The sequence below is a fragment of the Myxine glutinosa genome, chromosome 5 (assembly GCF_964187855.1).
Source record: "Myxine glutinosa chromosome 5, kmMyxGlut1.1, whole genome shotgun sequence".
NCBI lineage: Eukaryota > Metazoa > Chordata > Myxini > Myxiniformes > Myxinidae > Myxine > Myxine glutinosa.
Window position 1 is genome coordinate 34,244,282 of NC_136265.1, and position 25,991 is coordinate 34,270,272.

The 25,991-nt window shown below is 44.3% G+C and overlaps 1 protein-coding gene across 5 annotated transcripts in view; it reads left to right on the forward strand.

Moving 5' to 3' along the window:
* The window catches only part of CREBBP (CREB binding lysine acetyltransferase), a 239,121-nt gene that overhangs the window by 95,717 nt on the left and 117,413 nt on the right, over positions 1-25,991 (forward strand). For 2 of the 5 annotated variants that reach the window (XM_078777854.1, XM_078777855.1), the window contains exons 5-9: positions 65-178; positions 5,180-5,386; positions 12,169-12,268; positions 21,607-21,738; positions 22,153-22,309. In XM_078777854.1, the coding sequence (XP_078633980.1) occupies positions 65-178; positions 5,180-5,386; positions 12,169-12,268; positions 21,607-21,738; positions 22,153-22,309 (710 nt within the window). Of the gene's footprint in view, positions 1-64; positions 179-2,263; positions 2,352-5,179; positions 5,387-12,168; positions 12,269-21,606; positions 21,739-22,152; positions 22,310-25,991 lie in introns of those variants that run through there. The other 3 variants (XM_078777856.1, XM_078777857.1, XM_078777858.1) reach the window with 2 other exon arrangements.

Sequence of the window (25,991 nt, forward strand, 5' to 3'; positions counted from 1 at the left end):
CTATTGTTTTGCTGACTCCTTGCTTTTATTTCCTCCTCCTCTTCCCCTCTCCCGCCCCCCACAGTTGCTCATTGTGCCTCATCACGGCAGATCATTTCCCACTGGAAAAACTGCACGCGGCCGGACTGTCCTGTGTGTCTACCGCTCAAGAACGCTGGAGACAAGCGTAATCAGCAATGTGTGTTGCTCATCTGAAACACCATGACTTACTTGAGTCATAATAATTGCTATCATAGTTATAATTTTGTTCCCTCCCCCCACACCCACTTACCTTTTTCTTTTTTTCTTTTTTACCGATATTCATTTCCACTCTTGCTGCCGTACTCGTGGCCTATGCACATCACTCCATAAAAGAAACTCAGAAATGTGAAATTGCCTTGGTGCTGTATATGATGTGTTGCAACAAGGTGAGGTCTGAATCCTGATGAAATACGGATATTCCTATGCGAATACTTGACTGGCAATTAGGGATTGGAGTGGGGATTGGGGTGGGGAGGGTGGTGGTTATGGGGTCAGTTTTGATTTCTGGTTTGTGCCTTAGTTATTCTGCCATTGAACCTGTTTGGTTTATTAAGCACGATACATATTCTTTTTGTTCCCTCTTCCCATCCGTCGTCTCCGCACACACAACCATTCGAGCTTTGTTCTTCCTCCTTTTTCTCCCCCTTCACTTCCTCCTATCTCCTCATCTATCTCCTTTCTCTCCCTCTTGTCGTACACTCGCCTGCCCTCCCTTATCCTTCCTTTCCTCCCCTTCACTCCCTCTTTTCCAATCTATCTTCTCTGCACCAGTTTGGTGGGTGTTTAGCACCAACATGAAGCTTCCTGTGTCCGTTTGAAGGCACTTTTTTTTTTTTTTTTTTTTTTTTTTTTTTTTTTGTATACAAGATCGAGGCTCGTGAAAGAGCGAACATTAATCACACAGAAAGACAAACCGACACACAAAACATATAACATCGGGAGCGGTAGACAAGATGGGGAGAGAGGGGGAAGGACACAAACACAACTTTGAGAGCAGGGACCGAGAGACATGGAGACATCGAGAGATCTGAGAGAGGGCGAGGGCTTTGGGGGGGGAGGCATGGGAAGGGGGCGGTGGGAGAGGTATAAAACATATGGACACTGCCAGGACTTCCAGGAAAGAAGTTGGAATTTCAAACAAGGTGGATCTGGGGTGAATTAGCGGGGGTAGAAAAGATCAAGGTTTTGGATGGGGGAAGATAAGAGATGGTGGTGAACAGCTGTTTTAAAGACCTGGAGGGAGGAGTGGGATTGAAGGGAGTGAGGGAGTTTGTTCCAGAGGCGGGAGAAAAGAGGAATGAAAGAGTGAAGGTGAGCAGAGAGCCGAGATTTCGGCAGTTTAACCATCAGAGGGTTGCTGGCAGATCTTGTGCGACCTGTAGGAATATTTGGGGGACAGAGCACAGAGAGAGCTGGGGGTGCAAGGCCGGAGAGGAGTCGGTAGAAGACAGAAAGACCACCTACCTGCCTGCGGTGAGTGAGTGAAAGGCCCTCAGAGATAGCTTCATCGCGGGAGATTCCAATAATTCTGAAAGCTTTGGTTTCAACAGCGTGAAGCCGAGCTAGGTGTGAGGCAGGAGCACCGGCCCATAGGGGAGAACAGTATTCCATTGAGCTGCGGATGAAAGCCTTGTATGTGGTGAGGAGCTCAGGTGTGCCGAGGAGTACTTTACGTCCATTCCCTCAGTCTTGGCGTGTGCCATTTCATGTAACATCATGTGAGATGCACTGTAACGTTCCCACTTGAGGAGGCACGGTTGCCCACAACGATTGTGCCTTTTACGCTTTTTGCCACCATCAGTAAATTATCAAACTGTCACTGGCACAGCTCTTGGATTTGACTGACACACGCATCATTACATGCAGGTGAACATGTCAGTTGCTCGCCACAGTTTCTCTTGTATGCATTGTGCTTGAACCAAGTCTTATTGGGGGAGATCGCATGGATGAGCTGATGAAGCATCATAAGGAATAAGAATAGCAAGTAAAATATGGAAGATAGACTAAATAGCAAAATGGCGAAGAATTAGATTTTAGCATTTGAATTCTACATGGGATAAATGACTTTTTGAAAATGTTCTTCTTGATAAGCATAGAACGAAAGGATGTCCCCGATGGCAATTTTTCCAAACTAGTATGAACACCCGTACGGGAGTGGCAGGAAGGGTTGTGTTGTTATACTTTCTGGGATAGATAGATTACTGTAGATCTAGGCTCTAGTCTGTTCATCTGTGGTGGACAGGATAAACATGTGATGCCTCAAGGACGTCGGGATTCCTCCAGATTTCTTTCAGTTCAGTGTTCACCAGCAGTAGCAACTGTTTGAAAAGGTAATCATATCTGTTCGTGGTTTGTAATATTTTTACTTCTGGTGGGCTTGCCCCAATCTAAGCTATTTATTGACTTGAACACAGCATTTGTCCAAGGAGGAAACACCCCTTGCGGAGGGGGGGATATTATTTGTATCATTATTGTTTTGTAATAACATTAATATTATGCTATTATCATTGGTGTTGTTATTACTCTTTGTATTAGAAGCTGAATTGGGAAAACGCCACGATTGACTATCATAACACGGATATACACCTTAACACGGATTTCTCCCAAGGCGGACAATTCCTTTGGGGAAGGGGGGTGGGGGATGAAGTTGCTACGACCTCCATCGTGTGACCCTTAGTCCTTCAGTCAAGTTTGGTTGAGATTAGATAAGTAACGACCGAATGTGTCATGATCAGACAGAAAGACACCAAATTGCATATTTTAGTATGAAAACCATTCAACGAATGGCTTTCATTGGTACATGCACGCATCGACTTCCTTTTCAACAACAACAACAACATGCATTTTAAGGCCATTTTCCCTGCTAGAGCGAGGGTTAGCCTTGCTAATGGCTAAAGGTCCCCATGACAATCTTCTCCATTTTGCCCTATTTTCTGCATCTCCCCTTGTTAACCCCCTTGCCCGCATTTCTTCTTCCACCATCTTTAGCCAAGTCTTTCTCGGTCTTCCCCGTCCTCTACTTCCTTCTACATTCATTTCCGTCACTCTTCTCAACCAGTCACTTTCATCCTTCCTCAACACATGACCAAACCATCTCAACCTGTTCCTCTTCACAGCATCAATCACAGGCTCTATTCCCATCATCTTTCGCAATTCATCATTTGTCTTCCTCTCTCTCAACGACACTCCGCACATCCACCGAACCATTCGCATTTCCACCCTTTCCAGCCTTCGTTGCTGCTCTACGTTCATTACCCATGTCTCGCTCCCATAAATCATAACACTTCTCACACACGCAGCATACACCTTTCCCTTCAGCTTCAACGACACTCCCCTCCTCATCAGCACGTCACTCAGTTCCCGAAACTTCTTCCATGCACATCTCACTCCAGCAACCGTTGCCGAGTCTGATCCACCTTCTCCATTCCTTTTCTTTCCTTTTCAACGCTCGTAAATAAAGAGACCATACAGATTGAAGGCCCACCCACGAATGTCTTTCATTTAGATAAATATACCAAGAAACCAAATATATGACAAAACACTGATCAACAAGTACTTGGTTAACATCCGCATCATGCGGAACACCAAATGGATTCAACTTCCTGAGAAGATCCAATCTTTGCATTGACTTATCATGCACAGAATCCTGACTTTCATCAGGCGTCAGCTTGTTCTCAATAATAGTGTCCAGGTATATGTGTTTATTAACAATTACCAGCATTTCACCATTTATATGAACAGGTTCGTGCTTATTTCTGCCCATTCTGGGATATTCGCCTCTTGACGTTCTCTGAGCTGACAGGATAGCTCAGCGGGTGCACACCTGCCTTAAAGAGCTGTGTAGCCTGGGTTTGATTCATGATCAGACGATGAACTATCATGGGGTTGCGTCGGCCTGATCTGTACTTTGTATGAGATTCCCGGCCACATCAGCGGCACAGCCACACCTCAATAATGCTGCAACCAGTGTGCTAAATTTGAAATTGAATATCGTTCCAATATCACCAAAACAGATTGCCAACAAAAGGTGTGTTAAAGTGGGATGTTATTAATTTTGTTGGATGATGTGCATGTTTTTCAAATTTTTCAGAATTATTTATTGGTGAGGGGAGATGGGGAATAATTTTCTGAGGAACTTCCATAACGGAATGTTTTTATGCTGTGGTTTGTGATTGTTCAAGCAACTTTGTGAGCAAGTTTAAAGGGTGAAATGTTCTTCATAGGTGCGAAAATTCCTAAACACTTGTTGGGTCATTTGGCCTTCAAACTGTTCCATTTGAAGAGGTGTTTTGGGTGGAGTCAAGAGGAGGAAGAGTCGTCTGCGAACTGCACCTTCTTTCATTGGTTTTCAGCCTCACAAAAGTTTTGATTGAACGTATAACTCATATGTATTCACTATTGACCGGAATTTGACCTGCTGGTTGTACCATTACCGAGGATTTGCTGTGCCGCCGATGCATTGCCTCTGGACAAGAGGGGAGGAATTTGGAATTTTTGTTCTCTCCGAGGGACCGCACACTCGCTGTTGCACCATCCTCTTGGCTTGCGAAGACAGTTGGACTAGGAGTCAGACATGGATTAGACGACTCATCGCCGAGTACAAATGTAGTTGGTAATTCCAACAAAGACCTAGTGCTCTGCATTGGCAGTACAAGATAATTAAAACATGAGACTACATTAGTTGAAGATATCCGCCGTAAAAGATCACATGGTGCTGATGTTTCGGACTTTACCCTTCATCGGAGCAAAAGAGTCTGAAACGGGGCCTTACCTTATTTTGCCCCGTTGCATCAGCACTTTGGAGTCTTTAACACGAACCATTTTGTTGCTTTTTTTTCATTGCTGAGTATATAACCTCTGGCTCCATCCTGACGGCCATCGTATCAACATGTTACTCTTCTGGTCTTGAGGGCCTCCTGTGTCACTCACAGGCTGAGATGCATCAATTTGTACTGCAGTTGCACACACGGCTTGGGCAACAAACACACGGAGGATGTCTTTATCCCCATTTCCATTTCAACAATTGATGGATTTTCAGTACCAATTGTGAATGAAGCTAAAGCAGTTTTTGATTGATTACGTTGAAGGTCGAATGCATGCGATGACATGGGGAGAAACGTTTTTTAAATTAAATCTGATGCCGTTTTATTTGTTTCAGCATTGCTTCCTGGGCCCTCATTGGCACAGACGGGGCCCGTGAACACAGGAACGACAGGTCAGCCGAACGCTCCGTCGCTAACACCCCCGAGTGCCATCGATCCCAGCTCCATGCAGCGTGCGTACGCTGCTCTGGGTATACCCTACCAAAACACCCCGCCACAAGTTCCCCAGCAACAGGCTCAACCTCGCAGCATTAACCCAATGAGTGAGTATCTTCTTCCCATTTGCATACCGGAGCATTTCGAGGACCTTTCCTTGAACTTACAAATATGTGATAGATGTTTTTAAAACCTGCCACACAAGTTGGGGACTTTTTTTTCTTTCTTTTTTGTATACTGAATCGAGGCTCGTGAAAGAGCTAACATTTACTTCACAAACAAATCAACCAGACAAAGAAAATATATAAAAAGAGGGAGCGGAAAACAAGATGGGGAGAGAAGGGGAAGCACACAAACACAACATTTGAGAGCAGGGAGATGTGTGGAAGGGGGAGGGCTTGGGGGGAGGAGGCGTGGGAAGGGGGGGGGGGGAACGAAACGTTCACGAAACGGGTAGTTTCTATACAAGAGGACGTTGAGAAAAGTATGGGGAACTAGTTGCTCAAAACGAGGCACTCCGTGCACTTGCTTCATTTGTCCTTCAAGCTGCCAGTGAAACATAGTTTCAGATTCCTCCTTCAGCCGCATCTCGACTGCTTCGGCCAGTTCCTCATCGGCAAATCAGCTTCCACGTAGATGGGACTTCAAATGTAGAAACTGATGATGGCCTCTGGAGGCCAGGCCAGGTGAAGGCTCTACTTGGGCATGACCAGCTGCGCGTAGCCACAGTCCTGAATGCCAGTCTGCACTACATGGGCTCTGTGCTGTGATATTGTACTGTGAAACAACGAATGTTTGAACATCCTTTGTGCGTTGTTCCTATCCTCAATCTTTTGTATACCAAGTTGAGGCTCGGATCAGAGCTAACACATAGAACATATAACAAGGGGAGCGGGAGACAAGAGGGGGTGAGAGATGGAAGCACAACAACAGTAGGAGATCTGTGGAAGAGAAAGGGCTGGGGTGTGGTACACGGGATAAACAAGATGGACACTAATGGACTTTCAGGAAAGAAAAAAAGGAATTTGAAGAGGTGTGTTTGGGATGGATTAACAGGGGAAGAAAAGATAATGGTTTTGGATGGTGTTCAGCTATAATCCCAAAGATGGCGACTTCGTGATGCTCGCTGCTCGCCTGAATGCGCACACCGGGTGTCTGAACTCGTGATCTCTTCAACTGAGCGTTGGTGGTATTGTTGTCCAGGTGACAAAAGCATCTGTATGGCAAAATGAAACCGTCTTATGATGGCTTAATCCAACGTCGCATTTCCTTATAGTGGGTGTGTACGCTTTGCCCCTGCAATCCAGGTATCCCTGTGGTAACATATCTGACATGTCTTGCTTAAAACCCAAAAAGTCAAAAGAACCACGTCAAAAGAACATTAAAATTACAAATTAATGTTCATTCATTCTTTTAAAACGATTGCATTCGGCTCATGGAGGAACTTGTACACGTACTCACATCTGAAACGACACATCTGCACTGGACAATCTTTGTTCACCTTTGTTCCATACACGAATCGGTACGCTGTTCCGTTGGAGCTTGTTGGAGGCGTTTTCAACTTGTTTCTTTGTAAAGCGAGTCGAAAAGATAACGAGCAAATCTCGGAAGGCTTTGGTTGATCAAAGAGAAGCCTGTCGCAGATGCTCGTGTGAAATTGCTCATCCTGGAGCAGCCAGGGAACGCCAGATTGGCAGGGTGCGGTGCTTAACCGTGCAGCATTCCTCACATCATCATGGTGGATAGAAAAAAAATTATATGATCAAAAACTGCATTGCATTTGCATTATGTGACTTTTTTTTCTTAACCGTCATGACTTTCATTAACTCTTTCATTAACTGAAGGATGCCAGCTGGAGCATAGCAGACGACAAGTATGTAGTTTGAGAAGTCTTGACTAGTTTGTGGTCATTGTAGTTGGTAATCCTGACATGTAAGGAAGAGGAATTCCACCGATCGGCAGAGTATTGTCTTCCCGGAGAGTCAGGCTTCATTTGACGCAAACCGAATTATCCGTTATTGGGAAAGAGGTGCAAAACTTACACAACTAGAACGGCACTCAGTGGAGTACATACCTTTGCCAGGCTGAACAGCTTACGTTTTGTTTCCCACTGATAGGCCAGATCTGGATCCGGACTTTAACCAATATCTGATTGGCTTGTTCTTGTCAGCTACCCAACTCATCCACCTAGTTTTGTCATAATCCATCCACAACCTTTTGAAACATGCATCATGTTTAGTTTTTTTTTTTCTTAAACGTTGACCGACGTTTTAATACTGTATATCGTTTTGGCCCCATCTCTCAATGGTGAAGACTCACTTTAAAAAATTTATCGGATCCGTATCCGGAACTTTGCCAAAGTAGAATCAATTAGTCCTTGGCACATACAAGCCTGGTGTTGGCTTAGCGGTTAGGGTGCCGGCTTGGGATCCTAGGATCCTGGGTTCGAATATCGGTTGATCGCTGAATTAACACCAGGGGGGTTGACTCAGCCTGTCATCCTTCCGAGGTCGGCAAATTGAGTACCAGCTTGCTGGGATGAATGATCCCGGTGTGTACCCCGATTTAGAATAGGTACACCCTATCCCTGTGCATCGTAAGAGGTGACCACGGGTTGGCGTCAGGAAGGGCATCCGGCCATAAAAACATTGCCTCAAACAGGGAACCATGATTGTCATGGGGACCGCAAGGCTAACCCCCGCTCTAGCGGGGAAAATGGCCATAAAACGATCATTCATTCATTCATTCATTCACACACAACTTGTCCACCAAGTTTGTCCAAATCCATCCATAACCTTTTGCGAAATCGTGCAAAATATCGTTTTTGTCCTATCAGAATTGTCATTTGTGAAGAACGACTAAAAAATTCTCGGATCCAGATCTTCACCAAAATCTAATCAATTTGTCCTTGTCACCCACCCAATATCTCCACAAAGTTTTGTCCGAATCTGTCCTCAACGTTTTGAGATATCCTACTCACAGACACAAACAAACAAACACACGGGTAAAAACGTAGGTGGCGGAGGTAATGATCATCGTGAAACAAGAAAATGTTTTATCTGCTTAACACCACCAAATCCCATTCGTCTCGTTGGTCTTGGCATGAACTGGGGTAGGAGGTGACAGATTTATCCTCTGTAGGTGGACTTTACGGATTTCTGATGACTCATACAGGTAAGTGAATGTGCATTTCGACATGCGGAGCTAGTCTGTTTCTCACGGTTATCGAGTGGAGAACGTGGTCATCCTGTTTTCTCAAAAGGCATGCATCTCTTTCATTCAAAAGTCAGCTTGCTCATGCTGTCATCTCGTCACACCTTGTCTTGCTCTCAGGAAGTCGGTAATCCTTTTTCATGAAAACTCTGTGTTTTTAATTTAAACTTAAGAGGTGTGTTTTTGTGGTGAACACTGGTTGCAGTAGCCTCCCACACGACCTATCCGTTAACTTCCTGTTCGGCCTTTTGCTTGATTGCTGTTGTTACCCTCGCTTGAGGAGAGGGTATTGCATTTGAGTCCGTTTGTCTGTCTGTCTGTCTGTTTGTCTGTCCGCACAGAATAAATATGATTTTCTCTGCAACCATTGGCCGTTTGACATGAAATTTTCACCATAGGTGCAACTCCACCTGCATAATTTTTTTAATGCTAATTGTGACGTCATTGGTCACATGGTTCGGCCACCATCTTGGAAAAACCGAAAAACTATGCACGTCTGTATCTCCTAAAGCGCTGAAAAGAAAAAATTGAGACATGGCTCATTGTAAAGAACTCTCCATGGGGAATAAAATATTGTTACGGATCTCAACGTCGGCCTTTTTTTCCCCTTAAGAAGGGGGGATTAATCCCCTTGTGTGCGACTGACCGACGTGAGTCCTGAAGTTGCCCAGCTCCCTCCGGAGAGGCAGGTGAGCAACCTCGTTCGCGACCGCGAACAAGATGTTAATTGCTGAGCGGATTAGCAGCCGCGGCACGAACCATAAGCAAGTATGAGACCCGATTCTTAAACGTTGGCCAAATCGTGCCACAGGTATTCAATTGGGAAAAGACAAGGACGAACGGATGTGAGGAAACCAGAAGGTAAGGAAGAACAAATATAATTTATTACTAATATTTACACAATAAAAGGAACCAAGGAGGAGGAAAGATACGAAAATAAAGACAGAAAGGATGGAAGGATCAGAAGACACAGTGCAATACTAACTTACCTATGCAGTCTTACTTAAACCCCAGGACAACATAAAAGACAGACGACAGTCAGACTTACACGGGGAATGATGAAAGGAACGAATGGCTGGAAGGGGAGGAAGGTTCAGTTGGAGCTTGCTCCCGCACGGGACGTCGGGCTCGACCTCGACGGCCACCGATGCCACCGATCCCACAACAATTGGTTCCCGCGTAGCAGCGGTTCGAAAAGCTGCGTGTCACGGGGGGGGGGGGGGGGGGCGGACTACGGTGGTCTCAAAGCTGCGGTTGGTTCACTCAACTTTCGCAGTGCTCACTCCTCCACTGAACTCGACTTTGTTGCTCCTCCTCCACTGAACTCTCAACAACAACCACTCTGCTGCTCCTCCTCCACTGAACTCAACTCGCTCCCGGTGGACTGCCGTGGGGGGCGCCGCGTGACGGGTTTTATAGCGCCACACCCTGGAACGTTCGCGAAACCGCCCGATCGTTCTTTCTCCGCCCTCTCAAGCCAAACCCCTCGTGCTTGGTGGTTGGTTGATCGGGGCTGGCTCACTCCTCCTTCCGATGACGAGGGGCGGAGACACGCCTTTCTTCTCCGAACTGACCGCGTGCTCAATGGAGGGCGAATGCAGTTGGCAATGCGGTTGGAAATGGAGGCTTTGGGGAATTTGAAAAGGGAACTATCTTATTTCAATTCGGTGCAATGCAGAGTCAATTAATGGGAGACAGAGCCTTATACTGACATAGAATAAAGAGATAACTATCGAGGGAAGCCTATGATTTGCTACGTGCATGCGATGGACTAGCTACGGTGCACTCATTTCAATTAACAGCCAATTAGAGGGGAAATGTACAGAGGAAATTATAATACTAAATTTACAAAGTGAAGGTTCTAAAAACCGTAACAATATGTTAATGATGATGTCATTAGTGCCTCCATTATGATGTCATAATTCGACAAGTACAAAACTTCATCCGATCAAGATGAAATTTATTGAGCGTCATGTAGGCATAAATTGGTAGAGAGAAAAAAATGATGATTATGTCATCAGTCACGTGGTTCGGCCGCCATCTTGGAAAAGCCAAAAACATTTGCACCTCTATATCTCCGAAAGCGCTGCATAGAAAAAATTGAGACATGGCTCATTGTAAAGAGCTCTCCATGTGGAATAACATCTGTTCATGATGATGTCATAGGTGCCTCCATTATGATGTCATAATTTGGCAAGTTCAAAACTTCATCTGATCAAGATGAAATTTCTAGAGCATAATCTAGGGATAATTTGGTGGAGAATTTTTTTTAATGATGACGTTATCGGTTGCGTGGTTCGACCATATTTGTTTTAACACAAAAGCCTTAAACACCACTGGACTTTCATGAACATCCATCCTTCATCCGTCATGAACATCCTGGCGAGGGTCTGCAATCTCTCATTGCTCTGTCTTGTTTTCTATGCAGCCTGTGGCTGCTGATTGCATCTTTTCTGTAAGCGTGGCTATGCCACTGAGTGGCCCTGTTACTCAAACTCCAGACACTAATATCTCAAACCAACCACCTTGACCTTTTTTTTTTTTTTTTTTTTTGTATACAGAATCGAGGCTCGTGAAAGAGCTAACATTTATCACAAAAAAAAAAAATCAAACAGTCAAACAAAATATTTAAAAAGAGGGAGCGGTAGACAAGATGGGGAGAGAGGGGAAGCACACAAACACAACATTTGCAGTAGTACTATTGAGCCAACACCAGAATTTTTCGCTTGGTCATGCTAATTTAATCCATGACACCTGTTTGTTTTGCATAGGAGGTTTCAGTCTATCATTTTGGATATTTCTCGACTTGTGTACCCAGTTTTACTGATTTTGCCGACCATTTTGAGTTCCTGCACAATTATATAATTTTGAAGCAGCAATTTTATTATCTGGGGGCCGGTAGGATAGCTTTTTGAGCCTGTATGTGCTGAATCTCGAATGTGGTGTTTTTGCATGCAGGGCGAGGCATCAGTATATGCGCCGTCCCTCAGAGGGACTTTAAGCCAGATGATCCATCTGCCATCACCGATTTCCTGATGGATGTTAAAGATCCCATGGTGTCTTTTGCAAAGAGTGGACGAGTTATCACCGGCACCTTGAACAAATTACAAATTCTGCTCGTCGAATATCAGGCCTGGCCAGCAGGTTCATGAAAGACTGGCCAGAACTGCCCCAACCGCCCCCTTCCTCTCCCCCATATGACCCTTCCCATATGGCCAATAACGTTGGAATAGTTGTTGCCGTTGAAGAAGAAGAAGTAGAGCCACCATCTTAACCGTTAAGCCAACACCAGGCTTTCCAACACGATTAAAATTGTAAATATCATTTTAAACTTACCCTGTACATTCACAAGCCCCAGATTGTGCCTTCAGAAAGTAGTCACACCCCTTGAATTTTTTCACATTTTGGTGTGTTACAGCATGAATTTAAAATGCATTAAATTGACCCTAACCCTAACAACCCTGGACCGTTAGTTATACATGATTATGGTATCTGTGCATTATCTGACTTATCCTGAATTTGCTCTTCCTCTTCATCTCTTTTTGTTTTTTTGTGATTGGATCTGTGAACTATTAAAGCACGGCAATTATATTCACACCGTTCTTTGTGATTTGCAATTTCATGATGCTTGCGCATTATCAATATCAGTGCTGAATCTTTTTGGGTCACCTTGCAGGCCAAGGACAAATGTCAAACATACCTGGAGGTCCCGTGGGCTTATCAACGGCGAGCCAACCTGGAGGTGTGATGCAGGATCCCAGTATTATGGTCCAAAGGTGAGCTGCTACTCATTATTTACTGAGGATGTATCACTTGTACACTTGTCTCGTTTTTACCTTTTCACACCGAGTGATCAAAATCTGAAATTGATGAGCTTGGAAGGGATGTACCAAGTCAACCAAAAAACAGTTCCATGATATTTGTTTTTTGTTCTGCAATGTATGCTGACGTTTGATTTTTCAGGGTGAATGATCTTGATCACCGTAATTTTAACAATCACTTTATTTCGAGTGTCACCTCTGTTTTACAGAAGCCGTAACCTGTACAGTTTCTGTGGTGTCTGTATAGCAAGGAACTTTCCAAAAACATGGTTTAAAACTCCTCAATTTTAAAATCATGTATTTTCAGCAAAGAATATGCATTGTTGTTGGAAGGGGCTTCGGGGATAAAACCTAGTTATTTTATAAACCTAGTTAAACCTAGTTATAATGCAGTAAACCTAGTTATTTCTTCGTTTGTGTTTGCATAAGAATGACGTACTATTCATGCAATATACGAGTACATGCGGTGCGAGTGGTCCCTGATTGATCGTACCTTCCCTTCCCTCAGTGTATTCCCAATCCCAGTTTCTCTTTTCATGTTACATGTTCTTTTCGCGCATCTGTCTTTCGTGATTCCTCCAACATCAGCAGTACAACACTTTAAACAACGTCAAACCAGTTCAGACCAGCTTTGCAGTCTCAATTGACTGAGGCAGTGGACGGATCACAGAAGACTGACACCCCTTACCCCAAAATCTGTGTGACCAATGAGCAGCAAGACATATGCAAATTTTGACAATCAAGAAGGAACCGGAGGCATGTTTAATGGCCGGTGGGGCATTTGAGGGGGGTATTAAAAAGGAGGAGGGAGGCGGTGAGTTTTGTGGTTATAGTTTGCTTGAGTGTGGGTGGTCTTTCACCTGTCACCACTTGCATGTTGTGGTCCAACGTCGAGTTTGATGCTGAGCCTGTCGCTGCTTTGGGGGCTGCTGGCTAGTCCATGGGCATCGGGACTGAAAGAGAGGAGAGCTGCTGGTCGGTCTAGTGGGAGCCCGGGCTGTGTGCTGTTGTTCAACCGCTGCAGTTCGGAGACTCATCGTTGTGGCGAGGAGCAGTGGACTTCCTCCAAGGTGTCTGTGGTCGCTGACGTCGACCTCGTGGCCGTCTGTGGTGGGTGCCGGAAAGACTGATCATCAGAAATACAGGCCAGAGCGAGATTGGCACTCACCACGTGGGATGCTGGCACCGTCCGATGTCATGGGTCTTTGGCCCCACAGAACCTTTGTTGAGGGATGGGATGGGCTCCGCTGAGCTCGGCACCCAGGTCAGGCGATCTGTCTTGTGCTTTCCCCCAATTGTCTCCTGTCGAATAAGTGAACCTAAGGAATTGTGGTTGTTCAGGGATTGTGTGTAGAGATCACATCGTGGGTAATTTATGGGAATATTGTTCATTGTATATTTGTGATTTGCTGTGGCTTTCATTTTTGGTGCAATTCATGAACTGTTACTCCTACCAGGCCTCCATTCTTGCTGTACGTGTGCTTGACTGCTCACGATCGGCGACCTTAACGTGTATAATTGGGTTACAGCGACTAGCACTCAGCGATGTAACATACAACACGTCATAACCAGTCGCTCGGTTATACATCTGACTGGCGGACCGTGTGAGCACGTAACCCCATTTGGCTTTGTTCCCCCTACCCACCCCCTTAACGACGTATTGGGACTTAAGACCCGTAACCGTGGTTTGGGGTGTCAAACCGAGTTGTTGACGATCAGGTTTACAGCTGACGAGATTCGATCATTCCCAGACAGGTCATGTAGCTATAAGAGCATGTTTACCTGCCGATGGTGCATTATAAAACCATCCTGGGTTACAGCATTTAGGGAAATACTTTTCCATTCTTGTTAACGTGTTGCTTTAAACTTCTGTGATGTCTAGTTGGGGTTATAACTGGTCTTGAATCCCTGTATTTGCAGTATTTGTAGTCTGCACGCACAATGTAACCTCAGACACTTTTAAATTGCTTTATTGCATTTGCTAGCTTGAAAAGAGTGTTAATCTCTTTTCCCCTCCCCTTCAAATCTCCCCCCCAACCATCCCTCCCAAATTCTCCCTCCTCCCACCTCCTTCTCAAAGCTGCCTCCTCCCCACTTCCTCTCCCTCCTATGTCATACCTCCACCTCCCCCAACCTTCTACTTTCCTCTGCCCCCCTCAAACAAACTCTGACTGTGCCTCATTCCATCACCATCAAACCTTTCGTCCTCCTCATCCTTCCCTTTCTTGTAACTCTTCTGTAATCTCTGACACACTATCAACTGCTCTTCCTACATCCCCCTCTCACCCTTCATCTGACCCTACCCCTCCCCTCCCCTGTCCTGCACCCGATGCTCCCCCTCTCTCCTCACTAACGGTATGGACCTCAAACATACGGGGCCTTCGCTCAAACCTGATTGATCTCTCCATTCAGGTTGCTTCTGAAAATCCAGACTTGATCTGCTTAACAGAAACTTTCCTCCTTCAAGATGTCTCTGATTCCTTAATATCTCTTCCTGGTTACTCCCTCCTCCGGTACGATAGACCTGATCCTCGTCCTGGTGGTGGGGTGGCTATCTTTATCAAAAACTCTCTTCCTCACTCTCCCTGCACTGCCCTCTCTCCACCCCACCCACAGGAGTACCTCTGGCTACGGCTTCCTCTCCGCTCCCACCTTTTGTTCATATGTGTTCTGTACCGTCCTCCAAACAGTGATGACTCCATTTACATTTCTCTGTCGGACAACATGGACCAACTTCTATCAACTCATCCAAACTCTCTCTTCCTCATATGTGGCGACTTCAACTGTCATCATGCCAGCTGGCTGGGTGTGGGTTCATCTCTCACCAGCCATGGCACCTCAGCAAAGGACTTCTGCGACTCATTGGGACTGACACAATCTGTCAATTTCCCGACCCGGATCTCAGTCAATGGAGTATCTTCTCTTCTGGACTTGGTTATGACTAAAAACCACCTTTAGAGGCCATTTTTCCCCGCAAGCGGGGGTAGGCCTTTTTCGGGAACCGTGGTTGTTGTTGTTTTTCGGTCCCCTTTTTGAAGCAATGTTTTACGGCCGGATGCCCTTCCTGACGCCAACCCTTTTTGCTGCCTTTAACGACAAACAGGGAATTACCAGTGAACTGGTCCTCAAATTAGCCGACCTCGGAAGGATGACAGGCTGAGTCAACCCCCCTGGCGTTAATTCAGCGATCGACCGGGATTCGAACCCAGGATCCTAGGATCCTAAGCTGACACCCTAGCCACTAGCCCAACACCAGGGATTGGTTATGACTAACTTCCCTGCAAATGTCTGCTGCTCTTCTTCTGCTCCAATCGGTTCTTCTGATCATGTGCTTGTTAAAGTGGACATCTCACTGGCCATTCTCAGAGAGCCTCCTCAGCGCCGACGAGTCTGGCATTTCACTCAGGCCGACTGGCACGGTCTGCAAGCAGCCATCAATCAACTGGACTGGTCTCCCATCTCTAATGCCTCTGACATCAATTCTTCCTGGGAATTCTTCCAAAGCAAACTGCTCTCTCTCATGCACAGATTTATCCTATCTCGTCTTCAGTTGTCTTACCCTTCCTCCCGTCCATGGTACACTGAATCTTGTGGTGAGGCAGTTGCCCTGAAACAACTTGCCTTTGCGTCTTGGAAGGCTAATCCAACTGAAGGCAATCTCAGTTCCTTCCACCAAGCTCGAAACAAGTGTGTTTCTACCCTCAGGAGTGCCAGGAAGCACTATCTCTCCACACTCAAGATTGAACTCTCAAACCTGTCTCCTTCCTCCAAATCCTGGTGGCGTCTGGTCAAATCCGTTTCTGGTGTTTGTTCCCCCTCCATCCCCTCCCTTACCTCAAATGGCTACACAGTTGACACCGCACGTGACAAAGCCGAATGCCTCAACTCTGTGTTTGCCTCAAAATCTTGTGTCCCAAACCCATCTCTCTCTGTTCCCACCTTTCCCAGTCGAACCCAACTGCTCCTGGACTCTGTGTCCTTCTCTCCTGACAAGGTGGAGAAGTTTTTATCAAACCTCGACTCTGATTCTGCAACTGGACCAGATGGCATCAGCCCTCGGGTCCTAAAATCCTGCTCTGCTGCTCTATCTCACCCTCTCTCTGTTCTTTTCACCCTCTCTTTTGCTCAAGGTCATCTGCCAGCATCTTGGAAATCAGCAAACATTACCGCTTTACACAAAAAAGGTGCAAAAACAGATCCTTGCAACTACAGACCAATCAGCCTGCTCCCAATTATCAGCAAAGTCATGGAATCCATCATTGCTTCAGATATCAAATCCTTCCTCTTCTCCAATGGCTTGATCTCTGATCATCAATTTGGATTCAGACCAGGTCATTCTACTCTGGACATGTTGCTTTTGCTGTCTCAACAATGGATGGAGGTCCTCAATGCCAAACAGGAAATCAGAGCTGTCTCACTTGACATATCACGTGCCTTCGATACGGTCTGGCACCCAGCTCTGCTCACCAAACTCACCTCCTATGGTATTCAGGGAAATCTCCACTCATGGCTTGCGGATTTCCTCTCTGGTCGTAGGCAACGTGTGGCCCTGAATGGATTTCTCTCATCTTCCCTTCCTGTTCTGGCTGGAGTTCCCCAAGGTAGTGTTCTGGGCCCTGTGCTATTTCTGGTCTTCATCAATGACCTCTCCGACTCTCTGGAAAATCCTCTCTATCTCTTTGCTGATGACTCCACTATCTGCCGCTCCATTCCTCATCCCTCAGATCGGCAGTCTGCAGCCTCCTCACTCTCTGCAGACCTGGACAAAATCACAGACTGGTCAAACAAGTGGAACATGTCTTTCAATCCTGACAAATCTCACACTCTTACAATGTCTCTCCGAAAGGACCGACTGGACAACCCTCCCATCTACTTTCTCAACAATCCTCTCCAAGAAGTTCTGTCGCTCAAGCTTTTGGGTCTCACTCTCTGCCATGATCTTTCTTGGGAAAACCACATTTCCAAGCTGGCCTCCAAAGCCAGTCGCCGACTGGGCATCCTCCATCGTGCGAAGTCCTTCCTTGGCACACCTGAGCTCCTCACCACATACAAGGCTTTCATCCGCAGCTCAATGGAATACTGTTCCCCCCCCCCCCCCCCCCCTCTGGGCTGGTGCTCCTGCCTCACACCTTGCTCAGCTTCACGCTGTTGAGGCCAAAGCTTTCAGAATCATTGGAATCTCCTGCGATGTAGTCAACTCCGAGGGCCTTTCACTCACTCACCGCAGGCAGGTTGGTGGTCTTTCTGTCTTCTACCGACTCCTCTCCGGCCTTGCTCCCCCAGCTCTCTCTGTGCTCTGTCCCCCCAATATTCCTTCAGGTCGCACAAGATCTGCCTGCAACCCTCTTATGGTTAAACTGCCAAAGTCTAGGCTCTCTGCTCACCTTCACTCTTTCATTCCCCTTTTCTCCCGCCTCTGAAACAAACTCCCCCACTCCCTTCAATCCCACTCCTCCCTCCAGGTCTTTAAAACAGCTGTTCACCACCATCTCTTACCTTCCCCCATCGAAAACCTTGATCTTTTCTACCCCCGGTAATTCACCCCAGAGTCCTTGCAGTGTTCATATGTTTTATTCCTCTCCCACCTCCCCCCAAGTCCTCCCAATGTCCCTGCTCTCAAATGTTGTGTTTGTGTCCTTCCCCTTCTCTCCCCATCTTGTCTGCCGCTCCCCTTGTTTTTTGTGTGTCGGTTTTTTTTCTTTTTGTGTGATTAATGTTAGCTCTTTCACGAGCCTCGATGTTGTATACAAAAAAAACCAAAAACATCCTAGTTTGAAAATGGGTCGTGTGTGTGTGTGTGTGTGTGTGTGTGTGTGTGTTTGTTTGTTGCACTATTAGGTCATCTCATCTCGATTCTCAGAGATAAACTAAATAAATGGTTTCATGATGTCTGTCCGTCAGTCCGTCAACTTTTTGGTAATTATGCTAGTCCTCCGTTGTCACCCAGCTGATTGTTCTGACACTTAATGAAATGGAAAACCAAATACTGCATTGGATTCATCAGAAGGAACCAAAATAAGTAAAGAGCAAAGATGGAGTCAGGACGAACCTGGATAGGATTTGGGTTTCAGCTGCTACTCCCCAACCCTCAAACCCATCCAAGTGCAGCCAAGTGAACCTTCCAGAAAATTTTCTCGGAGAATTAACTTCTCCTTGGACAGATAGATGAAGAAAGAGAAAAATAAAGAAGAAGCAAGAATTAGAATGAATAAAGAGAAATGCGAAAAAGTAGAAAGAAATGTGAAAGGAACAGAAAAATTGGGAAGAACCCAGATAGATAGATTTCAACTGTTCTTCCTCAGGCAAAAACGCAGCAACAGTTGCAAGCTACCAAAGGTCTATCAGCGGGGAAACACAGTCCACACAGCATCAGGATATGGTTCAATCGTAATGAAATGCAAAAACCAAAAATGAAATTAATACAAGACAGTAACTCATACAATCACTCGGGCTTCAATTTTTCCATTTTGGATCACGGGGGCTCCCGATGGGGGGGGGGGGGGGTTACCCCCCAAACATTGGATCCATACTTGTCCCTTATGTACCAACCGATTGCTCTGAAACCTGATACAGCCCTTTTATTTGATTTTTCAATTTAATTTAAAAATTTTTTAATCATGCCTTTAGATTTTTCAATTTCAGATCAGGGGGCCTCCCAGGGGATTGGGGGCTCCCAAGGGGTTCCCCCAAATTAGCAGAGGTCGAAACTACAATCTCAAGAGATGGCCGTCAGCCCGCTCAGGACCTTTTTTTGACCTGAAATAACGAGTTTGAAATCAACTTTTTGACATTTCACATGAACTTAACACATCAATTGGGGAATCGCCTCATCACATGTTGTTTCTTCCACTTGCCATTCATTATTGGAAACACCTACACCCTTCGGGAGCAGCCTGTAGGGTGTTGGGGGGGGGGGGGGGGGATTGGGGGGTAGGTGGAGTAAATATATTTTGTGTCATGGCTAATAATCCCCTCTGTCTGCAGCAGGGTTCAGTAAACCACTTGCGCTGTGGCACGTGTGCTGGTGAAAATTTTCAGCTGTCCCCATGTTTTTTTGTGAATTTTTTGGTGGCTGACGGTGGATTTAAGCACTCTGAACAAGGGGTAGGGGTGGATTTTTTTTGGTGTCCATGACCTGACCCCGAGTACATCCAACACGTATGCAATTTATTCTATTTTTCTCTAAGAGAAATACAAGCCACATGGAAAAAAGCTGTAAAAGGTGCCGTAAGTGACTAGACATGGATACACTTGCTCCATTACATATAGATTATTATTATTCCTTTTACAAATCTCCCACATCATAAAATTAGGAAATCCCATACATTTTGGGCTTTGTGAGCTAAACCCGTAAAAAAAAGTCTAAAGAAAAGAAAAGTTCAAAAATTCAAAATAAAACTCCATCAGTTTACGTGCATTTTTCGTTAATAATTAATTTAAAATTAAAAATCATCCAAAGAAGATACAAATGCAGAGTGTACATTTTTGTTGTCTTACGTCACGTGCTTTGGCAGCCAGATTAGCTTGAAAACCAATATAAAAAATGAAATATAAACCATTCTCCTAAACCGCTTCACCGATTGATGTGAAACATGTCGTGTCTGGTAAAAATGTGATACTTGAGAACAACTGAAGGGATTTAAATCAAACTTGTTTATGTTTAGGACAGTCAACGAGGGCATCTACCTGTTGCCACGGGCAGGGACTTACACGGAGGCATATTGGCAACGCAGTCACATTGCTCTAATTTACCTTTCATTTTTTTGTCTGTGAGAGCACTCGGTGAGGAGGATTGCAAGAGTGAAAAGGGTCACACTGGGAAATTGCTGCTATTGAATATGTCGAGTACAACCCAAACTCCTCTCCATTTTCCTTTTTTCTTTTTTATAATCATTGACCTATGGCTCATGTGATGACCTTGTACACAAAACATGCAAGACAACGACATTGGTAGGTTTCATTGAACGTTTACACGAATTTACTGAGGATATTGGGAGACAATGTGCAAACATGGCGGTATGTGTATGGAATTTAATCCCATATTGTCTGTATTATGAGATTTGGTTTCAAGTGGGATTCCTAACAGGCCAACTCTGAACATCGTGATAATGTTGCAAAAATCATGCAGCTTCCTGAAGCGGAACTTTCTTCATTTGAGGATTTGGGCTAAAAGAAATCCCAAAAGTCCGTACTCGTATTATGCCAAAACCGATGTAGGTTTTTTTAAATGGCGTAGCCCATAAAACGGCGTTTGTCTGTTCGTATGTCCCCACAAACGTACACCAATCAAAGCTGAGGATCTGATCACATGACAGGGGGACAGCATTTAGTAACCATTACAGTTGCATATTTTACAAAAAGGAAATATAATAACCTTCTGTGGAACATTTTGTGGTCCCAGCAGATGGCGTAAGGGAAGGGGTAGGTAGGTGGTTTCAGAAATTCCTCAATACAATTATGATTTTGAAATGGGATCAACCCAGACCTTGCTCCCAAATCTCGAAGTAAGCAGAATACGACGGTTCGCTGGTTTTATAATCTCAATACAATCGTGATTTAACATTATATTTTGATATATTAATGCTATGGTATTGATTTATGATTGAAATGATGAGTGATGCTGATGCTGTTTGGAATGAAAATATAGAGAATGTGCTTTCAATGTCTGACGTTCGACTGAAGGTGGCACAGGAATGTGGAGTTTAGTGGTTCATCATTTCCCATTTGCTGTTTTTTTTGTTTTTTTTTCACGAACCAGCTGTCCATGCCTGAAGTCAAAAAAAAATTATTACTTGCATTATTTGCTACCTGGTATCTGGTAAGCCCAACCAGATCATGCTATCCTCTTCAATTGAAGTATCAAACGAGCTCGGCTACGCCATTGTTAGATTATATTATCGGTCTTGTTTATTATTTGTATACTGTGCTGTACATTGTCGAGGTTCGTCAAAGAGCCGAGACCAACCATATTTGTTTTTCATTATCTTTGTGTTCATGTGATTTTTGCACTTAATGTTATTGTGCTGGAGCACAAGGCTTATAAAAAATTGTGTTGCAAACACATTGGATTGTCAGAAATGAAATAATCTTTATTTGGTTCCTTTGAAAAGGAGCACTTTCGCTCTTTGGTAATTGATGTGTACAATGCTCCGAAACGTAAAGTAAATTGCTCAGCTCGTAATTATGGCAAATTGTGCGTTTTTGTTTTTATTTTTTGACGAGGTGTGTTCAAAGTGTTGAGATGCTCACCACCCTTCACTGAACGGTGCCCGATGTTGCTTTGCACCCCCTAGTCCGATGGGTGCTGATGGAACTCAGGGATCTTTGTCCACGTCGGCAGCAACAGCGGCTCCAAGCACAGGCGTGCGCAAGGCATGGCATGAGCATGTTACGCAAGATCTTCGTAACCACCTCGTCAGCAAGCTGTGAGCACTTCGATATGGAACCCTGCTTATGTCTGTTTATTGATTCGTTTGCCTTTGAGGCTTCAGCACATCTTTCTTGGTTTTATGAAAGCTATTTTCGTTTTGCATCACAACAAGGCACTGATGGTGTTGCTCGGTTGCTCTTCTCTGCTGTACTAATGTGAGGTAATCTCTTTAAAAACCTGAGAGGGTTGGGAATTTTGTAAACGGAAAAATGAGAGCTAAAGGTAGGTTGTTTATGACCACCTTGCCTCGACCCTTATAATCCTTTTAAGCCTATGGGCAAGGTGGTCACGAACAAACCACCTTTCACAAACAAGCACGCTGTCCCCAAACCCCTGATTGCTTGGTGGCGGGCTTTGATGCCCTGCCGAAGCCCTTTCAGGCAGTGGCTCTCCGTCGGTGGCTTTTCAGACTGAGCGTCGGCACTGACTGGGGCTGCCTGTTCGGCAGGGTGCAAGCAATCTTCCCTACGCCAGACCCTGCGGCACTCAGGGATCGACGCATGGGAAACTTGGTGGCATACGCTCGCAAAGTGGAGGGTGACATGTACGAGTCTGCCAACAGCCGTGTAAGTTTGCATGCACATTTCATCACCATTTGTGATGTGCACTTTTCTTTTTCTCTTCTTTTTTCATATATATATATTTGTTGTTCTTTAACGGCCACTCTTATCCCACCTTGTGGGGTCGGCTGGGGGAAGCTTGGCCCGTCTTTCACGAACCAGCCTGGCCAGTCCTGACATTCGTCTAGTTAGGGCAGGAATTTGGTATTTGGCCATGGTGCCGGCGATACTGACACCATGGGATCTTTAACGTCCACCAATCCATAAGACGGGACTCCCAGTTCCGAGACCGATCCAACCGAGGGGTCCAAGGGACAGCACACACATTGATGAATGGAATAGTGAATCATTCACTAATATATATATATATATATATATATATATATATATATATATATATATATATATATATATATATATATATATATATATATATATATATATATATATATATATATATATATATATATACATACATACATACATACATATATATATATATATATATATATATATATATATATATATATATATACATACATACATACATACATACATATATATTGTTATTTTTATTTATATATATATATATATTGTTATTTTTATTTATATATATATATATATATATATATTTTTTTTTCTGTATATGTATTCATATATATATATATATATAATTTTTTTTTTAATGCAGTCGAACCCCGCTATTCGCAGGGGGATACGCGTTTCTGGGAAATGCCGCGAATTATGAAACTGCGAATGGCGGGGCATTGTTTCAATGTAAAAGGGGGGATTCCTTCCCGAGTTGCAAGAATCCATGAATAGAGAGGAACAAACCGCAAATGGTGAGGCAAAATCTGCAAATGGTGAGGCATATCCCGAGAATGTCGCCGATAATCCGCGGAAGTCGCTGAAAGTACCGGAAATGGCAAGGCAAAACCCACGAATGTCGGCGATAATCCCGCAAATGGCCAGGCAAATCCCGCGAATGCGACGATAATCCGCAAAGGGCGATGGAAATCCTGCGAATGTGGATGAAAATCCCATGAATGTATGCCGTGCCATTGTTTCAATGGGGAAAAGGGGGATGGGTTATACGTTCCCGGCAGTTCCTGATTCATATAGGAAATTTTTTAAAGTTTAAAATGTTTTCCACCGCAAATGCACATGATTGCAGTTTTAAAGAAAATGCTTAAAATTTTTTTTTAAATGACAACACCAGGTACCATTTCCAGTGTATTGAAGGAATGCGCTTACAGTTTATTAAAAGTACTGCACCAGCTTAACCATACCGCAACTTGAAACTAAAAAAAAAACCACAACATCATCATGTTCATGGCTCGTAGAAGATGTTTTTTTGCGTAATTCGAGCTGCTTTATGCATGGCTAGTGAAAGATGGGTTTTATAAATGTCAAGCTAACGGCTCGTGAAATTATTTTTTTTCACCCCTGAAAAACTGCGAATAGAAAAAAAAAACCGTGAATTTGTGGGACACTTTTCCACGAATGGAGAAACAAGTCGCATTTTATCAACCGCGAATATGCGGAACCCCCAAATAGCTAAACCGAGAATAGCGGGGTCCGCCTGTACATATTATGTGTATATATATATATATATGGCGTACGCTCGCAAAGTGAAAATATATAAGTATACAGTGGAACCTTGACTTACGAGTTTAATTCGTTCCGTGACCGAGCTCGTAACTCAAATTGCTCGTATCTCAAATCAAATTTCCCCATTGAAATGCATTGAAATGCTATTAATCCGTTCCAGCCCGCCAAAAACCACACCAATTTTTTTTTTAATATACAGTATATATAAAAATATCTCGCGCTTTATATTTCACCTGTATGCAGCATACAAGTTGGCAGGATGGCCTGGACTGGAGGTACGCACACTTGACTCTAAAGTCTAAACTGTCCAGCCTGGGTTTGAATCCCGACCCAGCTATAACCTATCATGGGTGAATCACAGGCAGGGTGATTCATCAATGTGTGTACCGCTAAACTGGGCGCCCCGTTTGCGTCCCATTAGTTGTTGGATGTTAAGGATCTCACCGTGTTTTCCACAAAGAGAAGGCGAGCTATCGCCGGCACTCTGAACAAGTTGTGGCCTGGCATGGCATGAACATGAAAACATGAACATGAACATGAAATGTTCGACATGAACATGAAATTTTCCGAAATAACCAAAATGCGAAAACTAAAATGCATCGCTATACGACAGAGATACGTACTGTACTTGAACGGCAAGATAACCACGTGACCAGAACCTACCTGGCGGCGTAAACTCGAAATAACCAAAATGCGAAAACTAAAATGCATCGCTATACGACAGAGATACGTACTTGAACGGCAAGATAACCACGTGACCAGAACCCACCTGGCGGCGTGAACTCGAAATAACCAAAATGCGAAAAAAAAAATGCAGCGCTACACGACAGAGATACGTACTTGAACGGCAAGATAACCACGTGACCGGGTGGCGAAAGCTCGTAACTCGGATCTCGGCTCGCATCTCAAAGCAATAAACTGCCGGAGCGACGGCTCGTATCTCGAAAAACTCGTAAGTTGGGGCACTCGTAAGTCAAGGTTCCACTGTATATATATTTATATATTTCTATATAAATATATATATACATTTTTTTTATATATATATATATATATATTTTAATTTTTGCAACTGATATCATGTATTACTTTAGTTTTGACAATTCCATTATTGATGTAAATATTACATTCATGGGCTTTCAAAGTATTTTTTCAAGTAATTTGATTTAAAAACATATATAATAATTATATATGTATATACCTTTAAAGTAGTTTTTCAAGTAATTTGAGGGCTTTTAAGCAGAGTAATTTTAAGATTCGCCAGCAGGTGGTATTTTATTGAATCACCTTATTTTAATGAGTCATGGATTTATCCCTTACGTTTTCACCATCTACTTTTGAATGCGGAGGTGGGACGGGCATTTGAAAATGCATTTGCATGTTCGCTTCCTGTGGCCAGTTTAAATTAGCTGTTGCTTGAACCGACCCTCTGATTGGTAGTTTGTGTGTATGGAGACAAACGGTGAAGCATCTGGAAAGATAATTTAAGGGCATCTGCCGGCGGTCATTGAGTGAATGAGTGAGCGAGTGAGAGAGGAAGGGAAGGATGAGAGAACGAAAGGTGTATGTGTGTGTGTGTTTGTGTTTGTGTGTTTTTGTACGTGCGTGTGCATGCGTATTGCAGGTACTGTTGGTTATTTCCAAAGGAGAAGAGTCATGGATAACTTAGTTATTTTGTCTAACCCCGGCACGTAGCTCAAAGAGGGTGGCGGTTCTTTCTCGCTTCACAAGTTTGAAATTTACTGCACAGTTTTCATATGATGCTCTGAGAGTGTAAGGGGTATTTTGCCTATACCTATTGAGGCACTTCATCTACCATTTTGCCCTCAAGGTTCCTTCGCCTGGACCTGCATCGTGCACCAAACTGCACGATGTTGGTGCCCTCGTGTCTCTTTAATTTGGACCTATGAGACAGTATTGCCACTGCGGCGCTTCGGCAGGCTGTGGCTCTTGCTCTTGGGCTCTTGCTCTTGGTCTTGCTCTCGGCTCTTGCGCTATGACGTCTCGTCGCCCCTCCCCTCCATTTATCTCATACCCCATTCCCCCTTCTAATCCTTTCAAACCAACTTGATTTCTTTCC